The sequence below is a fragment of the Mercenaria mercenaria genome, chromosome 11, assembly GCF_021730395.1.
Source record: "Mercenaria mercenaria strain notata chromosome 11, MADL_Memer_1, whole genome shotgun sequence".
Lineage (NCBI taxonomy): Eukaryota > Metazoa > Mollusca > Bivalvia > Venerida > Veneridae > Mercenaria > Mercenaria mercenaria.
Window position 1 is genome coordinate 26,593,149 of NC_069371.1, and position 23,610 is coordinate 26,616,758.

At 35.1% G+C, this 23,610-nt stretch overlaps 1 protein-coding gene across 4 annotated transcripts in view; it reads left to right on the forward strand.

Annotated features, from left to right (window-relative positions):
* Nucleotides 1–23,610, forward strand: part of LOC123532455 (uncharacterized) — a 77,046-nt gene that overhangs the window by 26,693 nt on the left and 26,743 nt on the right. For all 4 annotated transcript variants that reach the window (XM_045313891.2, XM_045313892.2, XM_045313893.2 and 1 more), the window contains exons 2-3: nt 20,282–20,542; nt 23,156–23,428. In XM_045313891.2, coding sequence (XP_045169826.2) covers nt 20,282–20,542; nt 23,156–23,428 — 534 coding nt within the window. The remainder of the gene's footprint in view (nt 1–20,281; nt 20,543–23,155; nt 23,429–23,610) is intronic.

Consider the following 23,610-nt stretch of genomic DNA (forward strand, 5'->3'; position numbering starts at 1 on the left):
AGATAGTTGTGGAGCTGCCAAAGAGATTTTTAGCACACAGATTCATTTGTTAAGGACTATTTTTCTGAATGATTTATTCCTTTGTTTGCACAGACTATTCGAAAACATAATATTGATCTTAAATGCGTGTAAGGCAATTAACCTAGCAGATGATTATCAGTTACACCAGTTATAACAATTTGTTGTTGTCGTTGTTTTGAGTTGAGAAAAATATTGAAAGAACGTCAATTTCATATCCGTAAAGTATTTATGAAATGCAATAATGAACTGTCAAATATTGAACACCCACATTGTTGACATATATTATGAAATGCATTAATATTTTCTACTCAAATTTGGTAACCGCAATGCCGGCATCGCAATACACTCGCATATTTTGAAACAGAACAGGGTAAAACATTATCCCCATCTCACTAACAGTATCAGTGCTGTTCATTGCTGACCGCCGCCCCTAATTACTTGATGTAACTAAACTCTGGAGATCAGTCATTTATAGCCCGCCTGCTTAGCTCAAAAGGGAGAGTGCAGATCTGCGGATCACGCGGTCGTGTGTTCGATCCCGAGCGTTGCATATGTTCTCCGTGGCGATTTGATAAAAGACATTGTGTCAGACATAATTCGTCATCCACCTCTGATTCACGTGGGGAAGTTGGCAGCTACTTGCGGAGAACAGGTTTGCACTGGTACATTGTACAGAATCTATGAACACTGGTTAGGTTAACTGCCCGCCGTTACATTACCGAAATACTATTGGAAATGGCGTCAAACCCAAAACAAACAATCAAACAGTCCTTTATATGACAGTGAGGCAGATCGCATTAGATAGGAAGCCTATTATAAACCGAGTACTAACGACGAAAATAGTAATGCCAATGTATATGCCTGAAAAAAAAGATAATTACATTTTGTATTTGAAGAGTGGATATGGGGAGAGAACTAAAGAATCAACACAGAACAGTTTGTTTAAAATGTTCAGTACATTGCTGTGTGTCTCATTATGTTCACTTTTCTATAATTTTGCTATTCAGAATATTAAGACTGAATAATCGTTAAATTCAAGGGGTAGGTGTACAGTTACTTATATTGAAAGGGTTACACAGAAAAATATACATAATATAAACTGCATAAACTATCTACACTTATTGGTGGGAGGGCAGGCATATATAATTGTGAGGGAATGCCAAACTGTTACAAAAATCGGCTCATTTCTACGACCTGTAAAATTTCGCTGAGAGCGCCAACAGCAACAGCTGATGATGCTACAGCTCCTGATATTACTGTTTCCCTAAGTAAATGAGTACATGAGTAGGGAAAATGCATAATTAGAAGGTAAAATGAGTAAATGAGCAGGTACCTTAAGTAATGAGGAGGTAAAATGAGTAATAATGAGGGCGCTTCTGTTACTCCGAAATGCGTTGTTGGCGCTCTCTGCGAAATTTTGTAAATACCTTGCAAGGGTATATCTGCTACAAAATTTAAGGTCGTATAAATGAGTCGATTTTTGTAATAGTTTGACATTCCCTCACAATTATATATGCCTCCCTCACAACAACACCGCGGAGATGAGCACATGCGACGTTTGTGGCAAAATTTTCAGCAGACGAGATAACATGTTACGTCATAAGAAGACGATGCACAACGATGAAAGCGGTGAATCAGTCAATACAGAGGAAGTGGACGTCTCGGATGATGAGAGCGATAATGAATTCTCAAACACAAACGAGTATAGAGAGGATGATGATGATTCCTCCGACGACGACGAAACAGAGCACACGTGGAGTATCATTATAGACCAAACGTTTGAAAAGTGGCAACCGGAATACATTGAAAGAGTTCAAAGCTATGTGGAGGAGGAAGCTATCACGATAGATACCGCTAGGAATCGCGTTTTTCGCGACATGAGAGACAAATATAGGAAAACGATAGCGAAAGCCTTTGCTAACGCTATTCTATGGTACCTTGCTCTTAAAGAAGATCCTATTTATAGAGCCCTTAAGGAAACGGCATCCGATCTGGAGTTGATGGATGGGTACCCTATTGAGGATGCGTATAAGTACGCGATTAACAAAAAGATTTACCTTTTTGAAAATGTTCTAAAACGATACGAAACTCCAGAAATAACGGAAACAGCACCAGTTCAGCAGGATGGAGCTGGAGTTGGAGCTGGAAGTGTGCCACAGATAGACGCCGAGGGGCCGGTGCAGAGGGTCGAACGTTGGGCAGAAAGCGAACTGTTAAGGTTAAAAAATCAGCCACGAATATGCATTATTGGAAAACGTTATTAAAGTGGTTGAAAAAAAAAGACAATTAAACTGTATACATGACTTTGTTTTATTTAGCGATTACTAGTAATTTATCGAATGAGGAGGAGGTGATTTCTTGCTATGTCTACAAGAAAATAAATAAAATTGACTATAATATGAAAAATGAAAATAAAGTAACATCAAAATTACAAAGTTTGTTGATTTTTTTCACCAGGTATTTAAGAAGAGATCATGTTCCGCCTTACCGCACACAGTATAATTGAAACGGATTGAATAGTCATTTGTGAAAAGACCGTGGCCACTTAGTCATTTGATCCCCGGGTATTGTTATATCAATTAATGGGCTAAATTGAATAAATTTGATTGTAATTGATATCTCGTAATATAAAGTGAAATTCTTTTATGATAGGACAATAGAAAATTGATTAAGAAAATTTAATGATTATGGACAAAACAATGAAAGTTTGACAATGAAAAATAAAACTAGGCTGACAATAAAAAGAGTACCGTTATATAATGTCCTCTATTGTTTAAAATTAGAGAATCTGGGTGGTAACGGAATGTTGGGTGCGGCTGTGACGTCATGGGAAATTCCGATTGACTCACCTAGTCTCTATTGTAATTTTGGAATGTTGGGTGCGGCTCCCCATTGTTCTAGGGCATTGTCCTGTCCGCCATATTGTTGCGCGATAATGACGTCATGGGTTTTTCCCCGTAACGTGTTAACCTCGCCTCTGAGGCCCCTATTGTTCGTGTGCAGTCATAGGATAACACCCCATTGTTCCTGCGAAGTCATAGGATACCCGCCCCATTGTTCGTGCGCGGTCATGGATGACGTCATGGGGTCACGTGATAGCCTCGGAGCCTCGGAGGCACTCTCCGAAATCGGCGGGACTATACTACTCACAGCTACATTTGTAATTACTAGACAGTAATATGACCATGTTTTCCAACTGACGTAATGTGGAAGAAAATTTATTACATCCCAAACATTCACTTCACAATATTAATTTTACGAATACTGTTACTGCTTTGTACATATTGGGCGCAAGTTTTAACTGAATTGCAGTTTCTGCGATTACTTCGTTTCCAACGAAATTGTTACAACATTCAGAATGATGATTGCAAAAAGCATTGCATCTATTCATCTAGGAATACTGAACAAGGAAGCTCCATAAACGCCGCTATCCCAGCATTAAATAGTAATAATTTAAGATCTGTATACAGAAGAAGGTGATCGATACTGACTACCATGGCAGATAAATGGGTAGTATAACATTTGAGAAACAAAGTGCTATTTATGTTTATAGGATTTCGGCAACTGAACCGGTTGCGCGCAGTATTTATTTAAGGCATCGCATCGAAAATACTTCTTGTTTTATCTGTTTACAGTAATACTTCTCATTTTATGACCTATGTGAGTTTACACTGACATGGATTAAATCGCAACGTCCATATATGGCAAATGTTTTATTATTGCAATTTGTGTCTAAATATTTTGATGTTCATTTCTGATTATTTTATATTCAATCTGACGCTGTTATTTCTTTTGACCATTTGAATTCTGAGCATGTTGGGCTTGTGCTGTAGTTCATGTCATACAAGATTCACAATGTACCCAACCGCCTCGGTGGCATAGTGGTAGTGTGCCCGTTTCGAGTGCGGGAGGTCGTGGGTTCGATCCTTGGCTGCTTCATACCAAAGACGTAACAATGGTACTAGTAGTTTCCTCGCATGGCGCTCAGCATTAAGAGGAAAGTGCTAGGACTGGTTAGCCCATTGTCAGTATAATGTGACTGGGTGAGGTATTATGTAACGTGTCTACGGCGTGATATTCCATCGAAGGCAGCACTATACAGTTGGGCATTGTGCTCACTGCTACATGTAGACTGTTAGAAAAACGTTAACTCTGAACACACAAACACTACAAAACTACATGAAGAAACAACAGATAATTGAGACTGAACGAGTATATTTTGAGGGATCAATTCTGGCTGAATACATTCCCAAACAAAACTCCAGGTACACAAATTTAAAAACTAAATACTATTCATATATGATTTTTAAAATCTAGGTCAAACACTCCATATATATCTTTACTGTCAAGTGTTACAACTCTGGTCTTGCTGAGTAAAATTGCAAACAAAAGCCATAAGATACACAACTTCAAATGCTTTTTGAGATATGTACGATATAAATTCGGACGGACAGACCTACGGTCAAAAGCAAATCAATCTAAATGCACCCCGAACCCAATTTTTAAAGGTGGATTACATGTAGGCGTCCATATCATGTCACCAACAGCCAGCTTTTTAATATTTTTGCCGAATCCTTTAAATTAATTGTCATCTAGTCAAAATAATTCTGGACTTAACAGGCGTATCGCAAAATATAAAATCAAAGCAGATGTTTAATATTCTTAAAAAGAGATGTATTTTTTTTTTTACTGTTTTCAGAAAATTATGCTAGTAATTCGCCTGACTCTCCTAATGTCAGGATAATTATTTCTGTTAGGTTACATCAATCAGTTCATTGTTTATTGTCCCGGCATATCTAGAAATAGATATAACATATATTAGAGATGTGACGTATATAGACAGTCTTAGACAATTCGCCACGTTCAGATATGCTAGAACGCGTGAGTGTATTCGTTTCTTGCATCAAAAACAAAAAGCTTTATTTTTCTGCCATCTGTACAGTTACATGCAAAGGATTAGCACTTTTTGTTGAATCTTTTACAACAGTACAATTTAGATAATTTTGTTACACACATTGTGTCTCTGGAAATTGTAAAAGAGATAACTTGTTCTCTTTAAATAAAGCAAAATTAAGCAACATCCTGCATGAATTGGAGAGACTGCGACGCGACGTAAGTGACAGTTTATTAACTAATTGTTTAGAAACTAGAACTGAAACAAAATAATACACTCTTGAAATAAAACTCGTGCAGAATTGTGTTTTGAAATCAACTTAGCTAATATGCGATTCAAACCAAAAAGGTCGGGTAATACCCAATTGAATCTGGATGCTCATCTGCTTCTCTGAATTGATATACTTTTTCGTACATTGAAATCTTACACTTACTTCATATGATACTCTGAACCACAGAAAATATTGAATCATACATGAACTATGAATTTATGTGTTTTGTATGTTTTGCACAGACCCTCTCATAAAAATGTCGGAGCAACAACATATAGTTTTAAATTTGCAAATTTTATTGTGGCTACACAGGATACATTTAAATATTGTTTCACTTTAAATCGTCACAACAGATGTGGCATGTCCGGAAAAGCTTGAAAAATACAATCCTCCAAAACGTCTATGTATTTTTAAGCAGACACAATAAACATGACTGAAGATTGTTTCTAATAAAAAAAATTGCAGGTGTCTTCAAGATCTTTATTGTGAAAAAATAATTTGAAAGCTCTTGTGTGAACCTACCTGTAATTGGTACCTTCTTCTTCTGTGGAGCTGTAATGAACGTTTGTCCGAATATTACATATTTTTGGAATAAAATGCCGGTCAGTAGCCAAAACTTTAAAGACGGAATGTAAATGGTTAAGACTGTTGACCGGCAAGCCTTTCAACAGTGTTTCATTATTTCCTTCAAGTTTAGACTTTAGCCCAGAAAATATAGACCGGTCAGTAGCACAAACTATGAACCGACGATTTATATAAGGTTTCATGTAATAATGTACATTTTTGCTTTTGTTTCGATCTCGTCCAAAAAAAACCAAAAGGTCGTAAGCGGAATATAGTACTTTAATGAAAATTGAAAAAATGTATATTTTGTTTTACAGATTTCACACCAAAACCAGTTTCATTGCAAGCTTTTATATACCTGACAGTAACGAGGGTGAGATATTTATCAAGATGAAGTTATTCAAGGAATTGCATATACACTTTTTTACAATCAGTAACAAACCCTAGGGGCAGCGTTGAATGGAAAACCGAGCCTAGCGAGGTTTCTATCAACGCTGTCCCGAGGTTTGGGAAAACACCTGCCTTACTCCGGCAGTCACGTTTTCGTGTCTACCATTAATATTATTGAAACATTTTCGAAAATTATGAATTTAAAAAAATCGCTAATACACTATGATGTCATATGCTCACGTGTAGCTTATAGGGAAAAGATAAGGTGATATTCTACCCAGATAACCTTGTCTTTCCCTGCCAGGTAGGCAAGCAAATTCCATCTACACCTTCAATCAGTGAAAGATTATTATATATCTGATTCTTGCTGCCTATCACATAATATGCAATCTTTAAAGGTAGTAAGTGTCAGATACTGCTGTGGCACCGTTAAATGTCGCAACACCGCTAAATGTCGCAAATTTCCGTTAAATGCCGCAAGGTTGACGTTAAATGTCGCAAAAACATATGTATGTCACAAAATCACCTGCCGCTGTATGTCGCACCTTTAACGCTAAACATCGCAAGAATTTGTCACCTTTATTTGTCGCAGCACCAACGCTAAATACGAGACGACGCGCGACATGCGACATTTAATGGTGGTTGCGACATTTAGCAGTAGTGCGACATTCCACGGTGCCACAACTTCCTTTTTCTTCAGTAGATACTCCTAAACCTGATTGAAACATGGGTCGTTAATAACAGTTACGACCTTACATTTTTAACAAAATGCGATTTTGGTTCAATAAACCGGGTCACAAAATTAAAAGTTTATGTACAGATTATGGTCCTTTAGATGCAGTAGGTAATACAAGATCGTAAGTAACAGTGATTTCCGGGTAGTCGATATTGCGGTTGTGTAATATTTCATGTTTCTCAACAAATGTATGACCGCAAGAGGCGACTGAAAGCGACTTATAGTTTAGCTGTATCTCTGTAATACCAGAAGAAACAACATTTATGATTCCAAGCCTTATGTTTATCGTGATATAAATGAACTAACCTTTTACTCTTGTTTGGCGCTATATAATATGTTTTATGGTTGCGCACCGTAAAACACAAATCAAGTCAAATCAAAAGTATTTAAATCTTATTTCTTTTATTGACATTTCTATAAAAGAAACAAAAACGTGTAAAAGTCAGATGAAAAAAAGTTTCACCCAGGTGTTTCTGCACCAGGAAAGGCAAAAAAACAATCGCATCGGAGCCACTTTGTCCGCGTGTTCTGTTACAAATAGTGGGAACATCTCCTATAAAGAAGATGGGACCTTGATTTACTCAGAAATCTGCCGGCAGTTGCTAAATTATCAAATTATCGATGTCACTTATAATATCAATATCTAAGCAACGCAACTTCCATTTTTATATACAACAGTTCTTGAACATAATTATATATTATGTATAAGTTACATGGTAGTTTTACATGAATACGAGTGACTAAATACATGATATACAATAAAGATATACCCATCAAGAATTGCATGTACAAATTATATCTTTTACTTTGTATTAACATGTATGCTATTATAAACAGTAACACACATCTAAGCGTTTATCCCCGAAGTATCAGTTTTATATTTTTGATATTTTTACAGTTTATCGTCAATTAACAATTTCGAATGGGCATTTTCTATACAAAAACAGGGGATCAAACTGACAGTTACAAGTCAATGAAACTAACTCATACTTGTCAAATGGTAATGAAATAATCCGCCACGAAAGTGCTAAGGCCGTAGGAAGTTAGAAGGGCAAAAGGCTCAGACATGATTCATTATACAAAAAAAAGTTTTGGTTGAGATATCGAAATGAAACTTGGCCAATATGTAGCTTCAAAAAGTAAAAAACTCAAAAAACGTTATTTTAAATGGATTGATGTATTGAAACTAAACTAGATATTTAGTAAGCTTGTAGACAAACCAAGGTTGGAACTGCATGTGGGGTCACTGGGGTCGTGTTTATGGCTGACATAACTAAATTGATATGTATACTACTAGTACTACTGCTACATGCGCTACTTCATACGAACATTTCAACGTTTCGCAGTGCCCTAAAGCGTCGGTCAAAATATAGAAATTTTAGAAAGCAGCGGACGAATAGTGGTTTAAATCCTAGTCAAGGCTTTGATTTTTCTGTTTTGAGGAATAAAAAGAGAGCCATAAAATGCCAGAGGTTCAAGGTCGTTTATTACAAAAGTTAATTTCTGATTGGATTATCAAAACGTAATCTATTTTATATGTCTAATGATGTCATCTGTTTTGTGGCGTGTAACAGAAGGTTCGTCTATACGTCGTATTTGTCAGTGTTCTTTTATCCTTTACACGCTCAAATTTATTTAGTTCAATAAATCTTCAAGTTGTTCTTGCAAAGAAAATTTGTCAAGGCATTTTTTTAAATATAATGTCATGGTCAGAACACTATATACCAGCATTTACTTTTCATATATATCCTTATGAACTGAATCGATATGGCAACAGCACGATCGAGAACAACAATGCTTAACATCAGTCTGTAGTGTATTGTTCCAATTTAACGAGAAATAGTTTATAGAATACAGAGATGTAACCTATATAAACGGGCCAAGAAAAGATGCAAATCTCATGTGTGTTCTAAGGCTTGTGAAACTTTTTGTGTTAAATGGTGCCGACGTGAAAACGCTGATCCCAATGCATAATCGTCTTAGAAGCGTAATATCTTTAACATTGTCGATTCCCGTATCAAATTTTATAAAACAAATGAGAATCTACGTCCATCTAAACCCAAGTCTACTGTACATCTGAAAAAGGAATCCAAGAATTTCATTCTAAGTATGTTTTAATTCCAGCAGACAAGGCGTCAAAAATATTATCATCATTTGAGGCTTACATTATATTATTGATTTACGAAACGAACTAAATAGTACTAAAGCTTATACATTGAGTACTTTTGTAGAACAACATTTGATCACTGATCACATCACTGAAGTTTCTAATTTGAAAGTTCGTACATATGACCAGCAAATTAAACTTCCAATCATGTATTTGATTCCAAAATTACATAAACAACCAGCTCGTTTTATCGCTAATTCAAGCTCGTGTACCACTACAAATATTTCCAAGTTATTAACATCAAGCCTTACTGCTGTAAAAGCCCACGTGAAAAGGTATTGTGACAAAGTATACGAAAACTCTGGTAAAAGCTTATTTTGGTCGGTAAAAAATTCTGGCGAAAACCTGGATAAATTTAGAATTAATAATTACAAGGTTCTTCAGTCAGTACATACGATTTTTCTACTTTGTATACCACTTTACCACATAACTTAATAAATGAAAAACTAACTGCCCTAATTCAAAAGACTTTTGCCAGGGAAAATGCTACTTTTCTCGCTTGCAATTTCGATAAAGGATTTTAAGCTCACCTGAGCAGTTACAGTGATCGCTTGATGTCCCTCGTCCGTCGTATGTCAAATTTAGCTTGTGTGTGCGATAGAGGCTGTATTTTTCAATTGATCTTCATGAAATTTTGTCAGAATGACTGCCTTGATGAAATCTAGTCAAGTTCGAATATATAGATCATCTGGGGTCGAAAACAAGGTCACTAGGTCAAATCAAATAAAACATTGTGTATGCAATAGGAACTGAATTTTACACTGGATCTTCATGAAATTTAATAAGAATGTTTGTCTGGATGAAATCTAGGTCAGGTTTTAATATTGGTCATCTGGGTAAAAAACTAGGCCACTCGGTCAAATAAAAAAAACCTTGTGTATGCAATAGGGGCTGCATTTTACACTGGATATACATAAAATTTAGTCAGAATGGTTACCTTGATGAAATCTAGGTCAAGTTCGTATATGGGTAATATGGTAATTTGTATTCTTTGTGGTAGATACACAACACATCTTGGTAATTTGTTTTCTTTGTGGTAGATACACAACGCATCCTGGTAATTTATTTTCTTTGTGGTAGATATACATTATGTCCTAGTAATTTGCTTTCTTGGTAGTAGATATACATCATGTCCTGGTAATTTGTTTTCTTGGTGGCAGATATATGTCATGTCCTGGTAACTGGTTTCTTGCTGGTAGATATACATCATGTTCTGGTAATTTGGTTTCTTGGTGGTAGATAAGCATCCTTTCCTAACAATTTGGTTTTTTGCTGGTAGGTATACATCATGTTCTGGTAATTTGTTTTCTTGGTGGTAGATATGCATCATTTCCTAACAATTTGGTTTCTTGCTGGTAGATATACATCATGTTCTGGTAATTTGTTTTCTTGGTGATAGATATGCATTATTTCCAAACAGTTTGGTTTCTTGCTGGTAGATTTTCATCATGTCCTGGTAATTGTTTTAGTTGTAGGTCCCGTGTTGTTCTGTGTATGAAACCACTGTCTTACCCTTGCATGATCATAAAAGGTGAATAATTTGGTTTGAACACTTAGTTTTGCTGTAACTCTGTGATTCCAGAAACTAAAAAAATTATGATTCCATACCTCTAGTTAATGAGATATGAAACCAAAGTTTTTAGTCCTGTATTGTGTTGGTGCCCCTTAAAACTCAAACCCACAAAATCTTGAGGGTAGATAAATATAGTTTTCTTGTTTCGTGGGGCTGTTGTGAAATGATTGATTGAAATTGTGTTGTTTTAATTTGTTTTGTTTTTGGGTCATTTGGTTAAAAGTCAAGGTCAAAGTTGCCTTGAGGTTGAATGATCATTTTCTACCAACTGGACCCACAGCAGCCAAGTTCAGAGGATAATACCTTGTGGTCATAAGATGACTGAATTGTCCTTGAGTAATTGGGTTATTAGGTCAAGGGTTTAAGTCATGCTGTTCTTGAGACAGAAAATTACATACCCATACCATCATAGGGACACATGTGTTTTACAAACAGCTCTTGTCTGGTAATTTGTTTTGCTAGGTAAATGTCATGTCATTTAAAATTAGTAATTCTATAATGGTAGATTGACATTTTATTTTTGCCGTTTTCAGATATGATTTTTTAGTGTTTAAATGTTAGAGGCAATATGTTATGGTAATTTTCCCTTGGGTGTTACATAATCGCCATTATTTGGAATAATTGTTAGTTACTTGAAATATTAACATTACATCCACATGTGTTTTTACCTAATATATGATTACTGGCATGCTTGGTATGCTTAATTGGCAAATATTTGAGCCATGCCATGGGAAAACCAACATAGTGGGTATGCGACCAGCATGGATCCAGACCAGCCTGCGCATCCGCGCAGTCTGGTCAGGATCCATGCTGTTCGCTAACAGTTTCTCCAATTCCAAAAGGCTTTAAAAGCGAACAGCATGGAGCCTGACCAGACTGCGCGGATGCGCAGGCTGGTCTGGATCCATGCTGGTCGCATACCCACTATGTTGGTTTTCTCATGGCACGGCTCATTTTTGGTAAAAAATACTTGTAGTGCACTCATTGTTCTGTAAAAGTCTTTGTCAGATATACAGCTTTATATCTAAAGTGCCAAATGTGTGAAATTATTTTTGTGGTATGTATGAAAGTGGATTACCACCATGTATTTCCTTGTAAATCTCTTATGTTTGTAAAGTGGATCATCATGTCATGGTCGTTGTGTGATCCACCACCATGTTTTTCCTTGTAAATCTCTTATGTTTATAAAGGGGACCATCATGTTATGGTCATTGTGTGATTCACCACCATGTTGTTCCTTGTAAATCTCTCATGTTTATAAAGGGGGTCACCCGCTCAAATCGAAGGAAAAGCTTGTTAACACCCTATAGGCCACATTTATGCCCCTATCTTCCTGACACTTGGTCAGAACATTTATCTTGATGATCTTTTGGCCAAGTTTGAATCTGGGTCATATGGGGTCAAAAACTAGGTCACAAGGCCAGGTCAAAGGAAAATCATGTTAAACACTCTAAAGACCACATTTTTAAGTTTGAAACGCATGAGAAATGGTCAGAATGTTTGTCTTTATGAAATCTAGGTTAAGATTGAATATGGGTCATCTGGGGACAAAAGCTAAAATCAAACAAAAACTATGTGTGTGCAATAGGGGCTGCATTTTTAACTGGATATTCATGAAATTTGATCAGAATGATCGTCTTGATGAAGTCTAGGTCAAGATCGAATATGGGTCATCCCTGGTCAAAAACTAGGTCACCTGGTCAAATCAAAGAAAAACATTGTGTATGCAACAGGGGCTGCATTTTTCATTTGGAGTGCATGAAACTTTATCAGAATGTTTGTCTCCATGAAATCTCAGAAAAAATTTATCTGGGTCATGTTGGGTCAAAACCTTGGTCACTAGGTCAAATCAAAAGAAAAGCTTGTTTACACTCTAAAGGCCACTTTTTTGCTCCAATCTTCAGGAAATTTTGTCAGAATGTTTGTTTTCGTGATTTTTTGGAAGAGTTTTAATCTGGATCATTAGTGGTCAAAAACTAGGTCACTAGGTCAAATCAAAGAAAACGCTTGTTTACACTCAAGAGGTCACATATTTGGTCAAATGAAAATTGGTCAGAATATTTGTCTCCATAACATCTCGGGCGGGTTAAGAACTGGGTCAGGTTGGGTCAAAAACTAGGACACTATGCAAAATTGAGAGAAAATATTGTTAACATTCTAGAGGCAACATTTTTGCTCCAATCTTCATGAAACTTGGTCAGAATGTTTATCTTCTTGAAATCTCAGAAGAGTTTGAAACTGGGTCATGTGGTTCAAAAACTAGGTCACTAGGTCAAACATGTTTACACTGTTATGATGTGTTACTCAGGTGAGCGACCTAGGGCCATCTTAGCCCTCTTGTTTACTTTACTTATTGCATTGTAAAAAATATATTATATGGACCTGTGACGAAGCTTGTAAACCTCTTTCCTTTTTATTGAACAATATTTACGCCAGGTTTGGGAATGCAGTTTTTAGACCAGTAATTGGTATTCCCATGGGAACAAATTGTGCACCCCTTGTCACAGATTTGTTTTTATATTGTTTTGAAAGAGCTTTAATGTTGGGCCTTTCTGCAGATACACAGGCTGACATTATTACGGCATTTAATAATACATCACGCTAGATGATCTACTTAATATGGATAATCCGTTTTTTGCTCAGTTGGTAGATACTATTTATCCCCGGGAGCTGCAGTTAAATAAAACTAACAACTCGGATACTACTGCTTCTTTTCTAGATTTACATCACCCTATTTACGACAAATTTATACATACCAAAATATATGACAAGTGGGATGATTGTAATTTTAGTATTGTAAATTTCGCCCATTTGGGTGGGACGTACCCCAGGCAACATCTTATGGGATATATATTTCTCAGTTAATTCGGTTTGCAAGAGCGTGTAGTCATGTTGAGGATTTCGATGAACATAATCAATATATTACAAATAAGCTTCTTCAACACGGCTACCGTTATTATAAATTACGCAAACACTTTGCTAAATTTTACTATCGTAATTCAGATTTGGTTTTAAAATACATGACAATTTAAAGACACGTCAGTGAGAAGGTATATCAAAACCCGTTTTTTATGGGGATGTGGTTTACAAACTTCGTAAGATTTTGGGTCATGGCAATGTTTCAGTTGTATGTAGTAAAGTTATCAAAACTGTTTTGAGACACACCTCATGTTTGGTGTTAAGCCCTTTAACAGTTGGACGCTACGCTTTCCTCTTTGATTGTGTCTGACGGAACATGCGGAGGACTCTATGATAGGTAGTTCTTAAATCTCACCGGGACTGAGCTATTCTGATTTTTGTCTTCTGGCCTGTTTCGTCGGGCCCTTTAGGGTGTTTCCCTTGTTGCTCTGTCTTCTGCAAAGGCATCGAGTACATGCGTTTTAGGTTCTTAAGAATCGCATTGATATAAATATACAAGAGCTTTTTTGTGTTTTACATTACATGCCTTCTGTTGCCTTTGCGTATGTTAGGGTTTCACTTGGCGGGGATAACTTTTATTTACACTGTCCTGTGACTTTGGAACATGGTGGGGGTAAGAGTGGTTTAAACCGGTTTAAGCTCCCCAGTGGTGTTTTTCCAAGGTGGTGCCCCACTGTGTTCTTCTATTTGTTCGTTTTGTCCTTGTGTGTTAGCTTTGTGTAAGTGTGTGTGTTGGTCGTGTGCACGTCTGGGTGTTGGGTTTACGTTTTGGGAGGCTGCGTTTTTAGAATGTGGCTTTCCCTGTTGGATATTCATTCCTGTTTTTGTGCTAGATATGTCAGTGCCTATTCAACAACTGTTATAATAATACCAAGACGAGTCAAGAACAACGAAATTATTTGACTGTTGATTACATAATGTATAGATATAAGGTGGGTGTTGATTTTAGGAAAGTAGAAACCCAATATAGTAAATGTTTTTACAATCTAACTGTGATAAAAGATGCATCTTTATTTCGAAATCTGACTGAAGCTTTTAATTTGAATTCTTTTCTTTTTCTTCATATTAACATTTTTTGATGAAGACATCAGATAAATACTTTGTTTGAATAAACCTTTTATGATGCAACTGGGAATTCTAACAAGACCAGATTTAATTTTCTCATTTAAACAAACAATACTAAAACTGTGTTTTAAGCTGCATATGCACTGTTTGTAAGTTACTATCATAACGTCATAGCGTCATAGCGGCGAGCTGCAAAAGAAAACCACACCAAACGGGCAATTGTTCGTGAACGTCGGCGAAAATTTGTTAGAAAGTCTTGAAAACATGTACGAATCGAAATAACATACCTCAAACAGTATTTTGCTCTTGAATACATTCATAGTTTGTCGTTCAGATGCGTATCATTGTATCTTTCAGGCTGCGTCATCGCAATATAATTCTTTCGCACAGGAACTCCAAATGTTTGTGTGCATTGAAAACTCACTGTTCGGAATGTATTATTTCTTAAATATCTTTAACTTTTCCATAAAAGAGAACAAACACTGTAGATGTCTTTTATACATGACTTAAGGAATTTTATTACATAGACTCTTTCTTTGAACTTATATCTTTTAAAAGTTGTAAGTATACAGACGCTGTCATGGCTTCACTCTTAATTAATCCTCTTTAAATCAAGTAAGGGACCTTGCAAATTCCTTGTAAATGATATAATATATCTGATCTTTAAAAGCCTGGCCAGATGAAGATTTTGACTAAATCAATGCTTTCAAAATTGATTTAAAGATATTGAATATATGACCACGGGATATTGCTGTCCAATGAAATGTAGAATTATCGAAGAAGTCAGAAATTGCAATAATTTTAAACATAAGCACTTCAAACACTCCAAATATTCAAACATAATGTAGCCTTTAAACCACTTTTCATAGTCTATATTTTCACAAACTTTATATATATATAAATCTGGTATAATAATAATGATATATGGCGTCCACGTCCAGATTAACCTCCTGTATATTTGCATTTGTCCATTATGTCTTTAAGCCATTCGATGTTAATACTCTAATTACCTGCCGCCGAAGAAATCCATGATTTCTGTAAATACCTGATTACTACATCAAAAGGCCTTTAACTTTGCAGTATTTGAACTGACCTTAAAAATGAAGCGTACCCCATGGTAATCACGTGTATGCCATTTTCTTGAAATCTCTTTTGAAGTGTGGTAGTTGCACACACCACAAACCTTTACAATGCACCGGATTATCGCTTGTTCGACCAGCCACTTGTTTGTAAAATAATACCTATATAACCCCTAAACGTTTGTTAATAGGGGTATAAACTTAAAATGCTATTCGTACCAGAAGAAAAACAAATGCAATGAATGTCTTTTTCTCAATGTCACTTCCAGAAACAGATCACTCTGTATCAGCACAATTACTGAATAAATCCTCCGTATTCATTTACCAATTTCCCCTGAAATTGTTGTCATATTTGTTTGTTATGTTATATATCAAGTTGATTGATTTATACCATTTCACAAGATAATTTCCTATTGAATACATATATAGTCCAGAAATAAACAAGATAGAATGAGACATTCATGTACAAACACAGAAAATTTGCAATTCTGTTTTGCATTGTAAGACAAGACCAAAGTAATTACCTCATTTGAATTTATTTCTTTGGTCAATATGTTTGAAGCTTTTGTAAATAAAGGTTCGGAGTCTGATGCGTTAATATTGAGACGTAATATTTAATAAAGTACCTATCGAAGATGGTTTAAAGAAACTTCATGATTTGCGATTAATTTTTAAGGTTGTCTTGACATTTAGATATTTCTTTTACAAGGTAGACGCCCACTGATCTTCCCTCTAGGAGTATTAACTTTGTTCACAAAATGGCTTAGGGCAACCCTTTATTTTATCTGGGGACCAAACGCCGCTCTTCATGGAATTACACGCCTCAACACGTGTATCATTGAAGGTTCAATGTTCACCGCCGTTTGAATACATCTGCGGATGTCTCTAAATTGCTTTTTGTACCTTTAACATGTGTCATGTTGAGTTCTGCTCAACCCGGGGCTAGAGGGCGTGGACGGTAGCATGCATTTCCACTACCGTCCATGAACAAGCTCAATCAAACCGAGCCTGCAACATTTTCGTTTTTGTTGTGTTGAGCGACCTGTGGAGTTTCCACTTTTTCTATTTTAGTTCCTTTGCAGCCATATTGGCGTACATAATACACCTGCAATCAGACAGTCTGTTTACATTACAAATATAAAGAGAACATTATAGTTCTGTATTTTCATCATATGGTTACACGATAGAATATTTAAGTGGTGAAGTGAAATATGATCAATTATTATACCATGAGATGGAAACAGAATATTTAGACAAACTAATAAATTTCTTCTTTCCGCCAACGCCTTGTAAAATGTAGGGAAAGTAGAGATATCTTCCTATCCTAGTTGCACAACTAGATAGATTTCGTTTAGTTTTGATTATTGATGTTGCCTACGACTTGTCAAAGATTTGTATTGACACTTAAATAAATATTCAGTAGAAATTTAAGTATGCATTTTATGATTACCTCGCTTTCCCTGTCTTGGTTCTGCAACCAAGCTAATTTAGAAATTTCTGATGGAACAGATTGTTGAAATAATCCAATAATGTAAGATTAAAATCCAAAGAAATATTCGGCTTGTTAAAGTTCTTTAAAGAGATCTCTATTAGAAGGTATCTTATTTAAAAACAATGTCATAAAATGTTGCTTAAATGTCATTTAAATGTGCATTCATCACCGCCTTAAACTTTAGATGTCTAAAAAATAAAAAAAAGATAATCGAATACACAGGGTCTATACTGGGTGTATCGCCCTAACTGCCACTTAAACCGATAGCAAAATCTTTGAACCACTTTGTAGCCAAGCATGCCAGAATTAGGAGCCATTTTTTATTTCAGTCATGCATTTTGATGCATAAAATGGTATTAAAATGATACCCTGGTATAACTTAATCTTTTTCCATCATTTTGGTATGCTACATGTCATGCGTTTTCTTTGGAAATGTGGAAGATAACCATATCCAAACAAGGCACTGTTTAGTGTGTCCTTTAACCCATACTTCGCACTTAAATATAGATAGTTCTAAATTTTCTCATCAATATTGTCATAGCAGAAATACAACAGGTATTTTTAAAAAATCTTTTAATCTATCATTTAGGTATATTTATAGCCTTGTCAAATTTCTCTTTGTAATTAAAATGCCTATTTCTTGATTTAAACACATTAGTTTTAGCTCGGTATTTTCAACCTTAATTTTCCAATTTTATATTACTTCAGAACCACACATAGTTTCATTTCTTTTTCTAATGAAAAATACTTTTCAAAGAACTTAACTTCGTTATAATAGTAACAGTTCTCTTCTAATGCACACATATCCATATATAGGGAAAATCCCACTATCACATTTTATTTCAAGATTATAACAACGCATATCAACGTTTGGGCACGTGAGGGAGTGAACTAACTGTTTGTTATTTTGTATCTCAAATATTCTTCAAGCTGCTTTCTTATGTGTCCATTACACAAACCAGTCAAGTATAAGTTACGCTCCTCCGGGCATACAAACTTGAATCTCGAGCTACGTTTGAGTCGCCATATTTGTTTGTTAAAAGAATATTATCTTTGATAATTGACTTATAATAAACATGATTTTAAGTACAACTGCTAAAATGTTTATAAAACATTAGAACCTGAAACTCTCATACAAGAAGTTGCATATTGATTTATGAAGTAACAGTCATGCATTTTATTAAATCGTACACTTTAAACAGTGTCACAAGATTGATTTTCTCTATATATAAATAATTAATCTTCATAAATATGTGTAATCACCTGTAAACGAAAACCACATTATAGTTGTCCTACGTTATGTCTTTACATACATTTTTGACATCGCCTTTTCTTTTACAGACGGATATGTTTCCCCATGAATTCTCTTTACTCGTGTTTGTTTATAGACTTAGTCTTTGATACACCACATGAAAGGAAGTGAAGTCAAATCAGAAGGGGTGTGGGGTTGGGATAAACGTCCTTATTTGTGAAGAAGGACTTCATTTTGGAGTATTTGCTGTTAAATAACATTCTGGTACTACTGAATGCCTTCAGTACTAAACAGTTGATATTATTACGGTATATGTCAACTAAATGTTACAACATAATTGGGTTATTATAACAATAATAGGGTTATTATAACAGTTGCTCGATCTGGGATGTATTCGGAGCGGATTTTTGCCAGATCGGATCTCACGAGGCGCGCAAGCGCACAGTGTGATCCGACCTTGCAAAATCCACTAGAGCCGAATACAAAATCCCAGATCTAGGTACTGTTATAATGACCCTTTTATTATATACCTCTACCATTTTGTTTGTTGTTTTGTTATTGAACGGAATCTTCAAAGTTTATCGATATTAAAATGGAAGTTAGTTTAGTTTTTATATGCGCTATTTATAGAACTCTGTCAGGTAATGCATATATGAATGACAGTAGTCCGGCAGCATACAATATGGAATTTAAAAGGTACAATAAGGAATTTTTGTCGTGATATTTAATTGTTAAATACAAGCCGATTTTTCTACAGATTTTATATAGGTATATAATAAGCAAAATTATTATGTATGTCTGTTTATTGTATACAAAACGTTTGATAGACAACATGGACAAACACCCTGTATGCTGTGTTCCCTGCTTCCCCCCACCCCCCTTTGAATTGCCAAGTAAAACATACAAACCATTATGAAAACAACCCAGAACTGACATGCCTTTATTCCCGGGATGACTACAAATAACGCGTATTTTAAAGTCAACTAAACGACGCACATGACATATGTGACATATCTAGACTAAGTTGAAAGTTTTCTATTCTCTCGTGTACTTCGAAAAATATGTCCTATATCTTTAACTGTCAAGCTAGACAGAAGGAGTATTTAACATCCATTTCTCTTGGTTGAATTCTGTTTACAATTATTTTAGACTGCGATAACATATATGAACAGATGACCTACTACAAACGCTTCAGTCATTCGTTCAGAAGTTTGGTAATTTTTCATTAATAATCTGCACAGTATGTGTTTAATAATTGAACAGATGTATGGCAATTTTCTAGACAATACCTCAAAAGGGCAAATCATTTTAAAAGTTGCTGTGGTTTAATCATGAACAGGACCATGATACATACACTGCAATGACACTGTGGCTTGAGAGGAAAGTAACGGATCCTACTTAACATATATTTTACTTTTACTGTTTTTACACATAATCTTATGCTTTTGTTCTTTAGTGCTGACTGTATGAGTTTAACTATATTTTATAACGCCAGATGGTCTTCAGATGTCGGATACTATATCATCCGTTAACCTAGGAACTAAGTCATGCATATGCAATTGACATTGTAACAAGCATCTTGCCTACAATATCATACGAAAAGGGGTCATTCCATCACCGAAACCATTGGCCACGTTTACGCTTATGATAGTCAAACTGATCAAACTGCGTTTAGAAACGATGCTGCTTATCACAGCCTTCTGGTGGTTATGTGTCCTCATGGTCTCTTATTTGTGCCTAAGATTAGTTCTCTAGAGTAACATGCATTCATAAGGATATCATATAAGATTTCAATTAAATGAAAATTACATACATACATGTACGTTCTGCAATCACAAAGTAGTGTATTGTTTTACAGATTCGACACGTCCACTGTACCACATCAATACGTGTGATGAAACTGGTCGCAAAGCTCTGTTTTGTGAAGAAGGCGAGGTTATAAAGATTGTTGATGTGAGGCTTATGCCTCATAACTATTCCAGTCAGAAGCGTGATGTTGTAGCGAGCCTTTGTAATGGCCTTAACTCGTGTTCCTTTGTTGATCTCAGAAAACAATTGTTCTATTATTGTCGGAATTATCCAGACCAGCAAGTCTACACTTCGTTTGAATGTATTCCAGGTAAGTTGTAATTTTCCTCATTGATTGTGTCTCAGCTAGTAAAATAGCACGATTTTTATCTCACAGGTGCCATGAATTTCAAGATTTTTGAGCTATTGAAAGTGATATATAGGTAGTTTGGAAGCTTACAACATGATAACATACAACTATGATTCCAAAGAGTACTTAAATAATATAATATATTACTATTTTCCATAACATTTTAATAATAACAGGTCAACCTGATGCAAATGAAGAGAAAATCACAAAACTTTCCTAAACAATACCATGTACACATTTTTAAGCAGTTTTAACAATACAGGTGAGTGTGTTACTTCGAAATACTAGAGTTTATGGTTACTACGTAAAGAGATAGTGAGATGAGGTAATTAATTACTACAGTAATAGCTAATTAATACATAATATCACAAAAATGACTGTTCACAAAATAAATTCGAATGATTTGTTGATCAAATACTTCTTTCTCCATAAACTTGTTTTACAGGGATATTACTGTTTATGTATACATTATTTAATGTGATTTTATACTGACGCTCGAAAAAAATGAATTGCAATGAGGAAACCATAACGATCTAGACTTTTGGATAAATGAATCGTTTTCTAATTTAAAATTAATCAAATATTTTATCTCTTTACACCGAAATCGAATATTTTTTTCATGTATTTCTGATAAAAACGTTTATAGAAGCGAATATCAGGTATCTTTAAATGGGTGAAAATGTCGTGCTGTCTCCAAAGTTGCAGTGTAATTTTCTGTTTTCTCAAAATATAGCTCTATTCATCACAAAAGGCGTATTGATAACAGAAACGATTTTACAGTTATTATTGCCACAATCAATGGTCCAAATACTCAACACATTATTTACAAATTGGGCTGACGGTTAACAAAAGATGATTTACAAGTGTACTTGTGACCTATGACAGCAGTCATAACTTATCTAGTTCGATTCAACATCACAGACGACAACATACATATTAATCTTCCAGTGAAAGAATATGACCATATTTTATCCAGTTCATTGCTTTACCAGTGTCACTTAATTCAAGATTTGTTATTAATCACTTCTGGTTTCTCTTGTTGCTCTACCACCACCTCCAAATGCAGTATGGAAACGCACACATAGTGAACCTCTTTAAGTTTTATTTCGTTTTGTCGCTCACATTATTTTTAGCGGTAAAAGAATTGCGTTGGCATGTATATAAAAGCATAATATGTTTTATATAATATATATATGGTTGAGTCTGTTGTAAACCAATAATAATATTTCAATTGTATTTTGTACAATATTCTTTGACATGCTTTTGAGTCTTTGCGTTTCGAATTTTAAAATGCATTCATGTAAATGTTGAGATAGGTAATTATTAGCGTTTTGTGTATACATTCTTCTCTTGCTTTTCCTAGAATTAGGGTTTAGCTGTCAATTATTCACGATCGTTTAAATCACGTCTCATGCCGAAGTTAATAATTACTTCTACGTAATTTACTGATGTAGTTTAATCATTTACGCTTAAACTGTGCAGTAAACTTGGACGAGAATTCTGTTTTGTCTTCGAAGTAGCATACCATATATTGGTGGTAATAAAATAATGTTTATTGACAGAGGTGGGTACAGTTACATGTTGTGCATCTCATTCCTTGTAATAAACAAGTTTTATAAGTAAGTACTGAAACAAAAAGTACAAAACAGGCAAACATCTTGTCTACACTGTTTACGGTCTGTCAAATCACGCGCTGTGTCTTTTTTGCATTCGAAGTAGGGATATGATTAAAAGTGACGCAAAAGACACAACTCTGATCTTTCTCGCCACACAAATAACTATAAACTTCACAATGCTGCCACACTTTTTTTCGACAGTGTGATATTTGAATGTGTGTAACTTGTTGAATATTGTGTTTTGTTTATTAAGAGTTGAACAATGTTCAGAGCAAACAATATTTCTAAAAATGACGTTAATACAATAGCCCTAAATTGAAAAGTAAATTAAATTTATCGCGTAAAATGTTCGTTTTTCATTGTTTAAACACATTTAAACTTTACACGAACACCATATTCATCATTCATTTTATAGAAACAAACGTCTCTAGCATATTTTGGACCAACTGATTGTTGGTTCGAAAATACTTACCCCAATGCAGATCCCGGAAAAATATCGGCGAACTGCTTCGTCCGCCACGAGCTACATGTAATTTGATCGCAACCAGCAATCTATGGGTGTGTGTTCGAACCTGAAAAGTCTTAAATATAAAACAGTAGATCCGATTTGGCAGCACTCTTGTTGGGCGCCTAAATAGCGCTTACTAACATGTCGACGTGACACAAAAATTGTCATGTTATAACAAACAAATATATTTTATATTTTCATTTTAAATTTGACGATCTCAAACTCGTCAGTTGTTTAATTAAATATAATCATAGATATTATCCTTACAAGCTCCTTACAAGAAGATATACACTCTTTCTCAATACACCATTAAATTAATTTTAATTGCATATCATATTTACATTTTTCAGCATAAACATTCCAATGTCGTAACGTACAAAAAGAACAAATACCATAATGATTTTCTTATCTGCCATATAATTCCATGATAATTGTTTAAACTATTTTCAGCCAGTGTGAAACCGGTGTGTCGTACAAACATCTGTAGCACGGATAACCCAACAATCAAGTGTCGCCGTGGCAACGTTTTTCATCTTATAGGGACCAAATGTTTCAGCATGATACAGGATTGCCCTCCAGAAGTATATACTCGGATATATAGATCATGTGAAGGCCAAAGACAGTGTCAGCTCTCGGTTTTGAGGGCAGGGATTCCAGAAAGTATATGTAATGACAGTCTGTTTCGGCAACAGAATCTGTTCATGGATTATGTATGTGTTGATAGTAAGTGTCACATTCCTTATTGCACATTTTTGTTGTATTCTGTTATCGTATTTTGAGCATAAAAGTTCACGATAAGTAAAAAACGGAATATCCAAAATTTAAAAAAGCAGAATAAAAGTGTAGCCATTTACAGTAACTAAAACAACCTGCACAAATTTTATGATATATGGAAACATTTAACT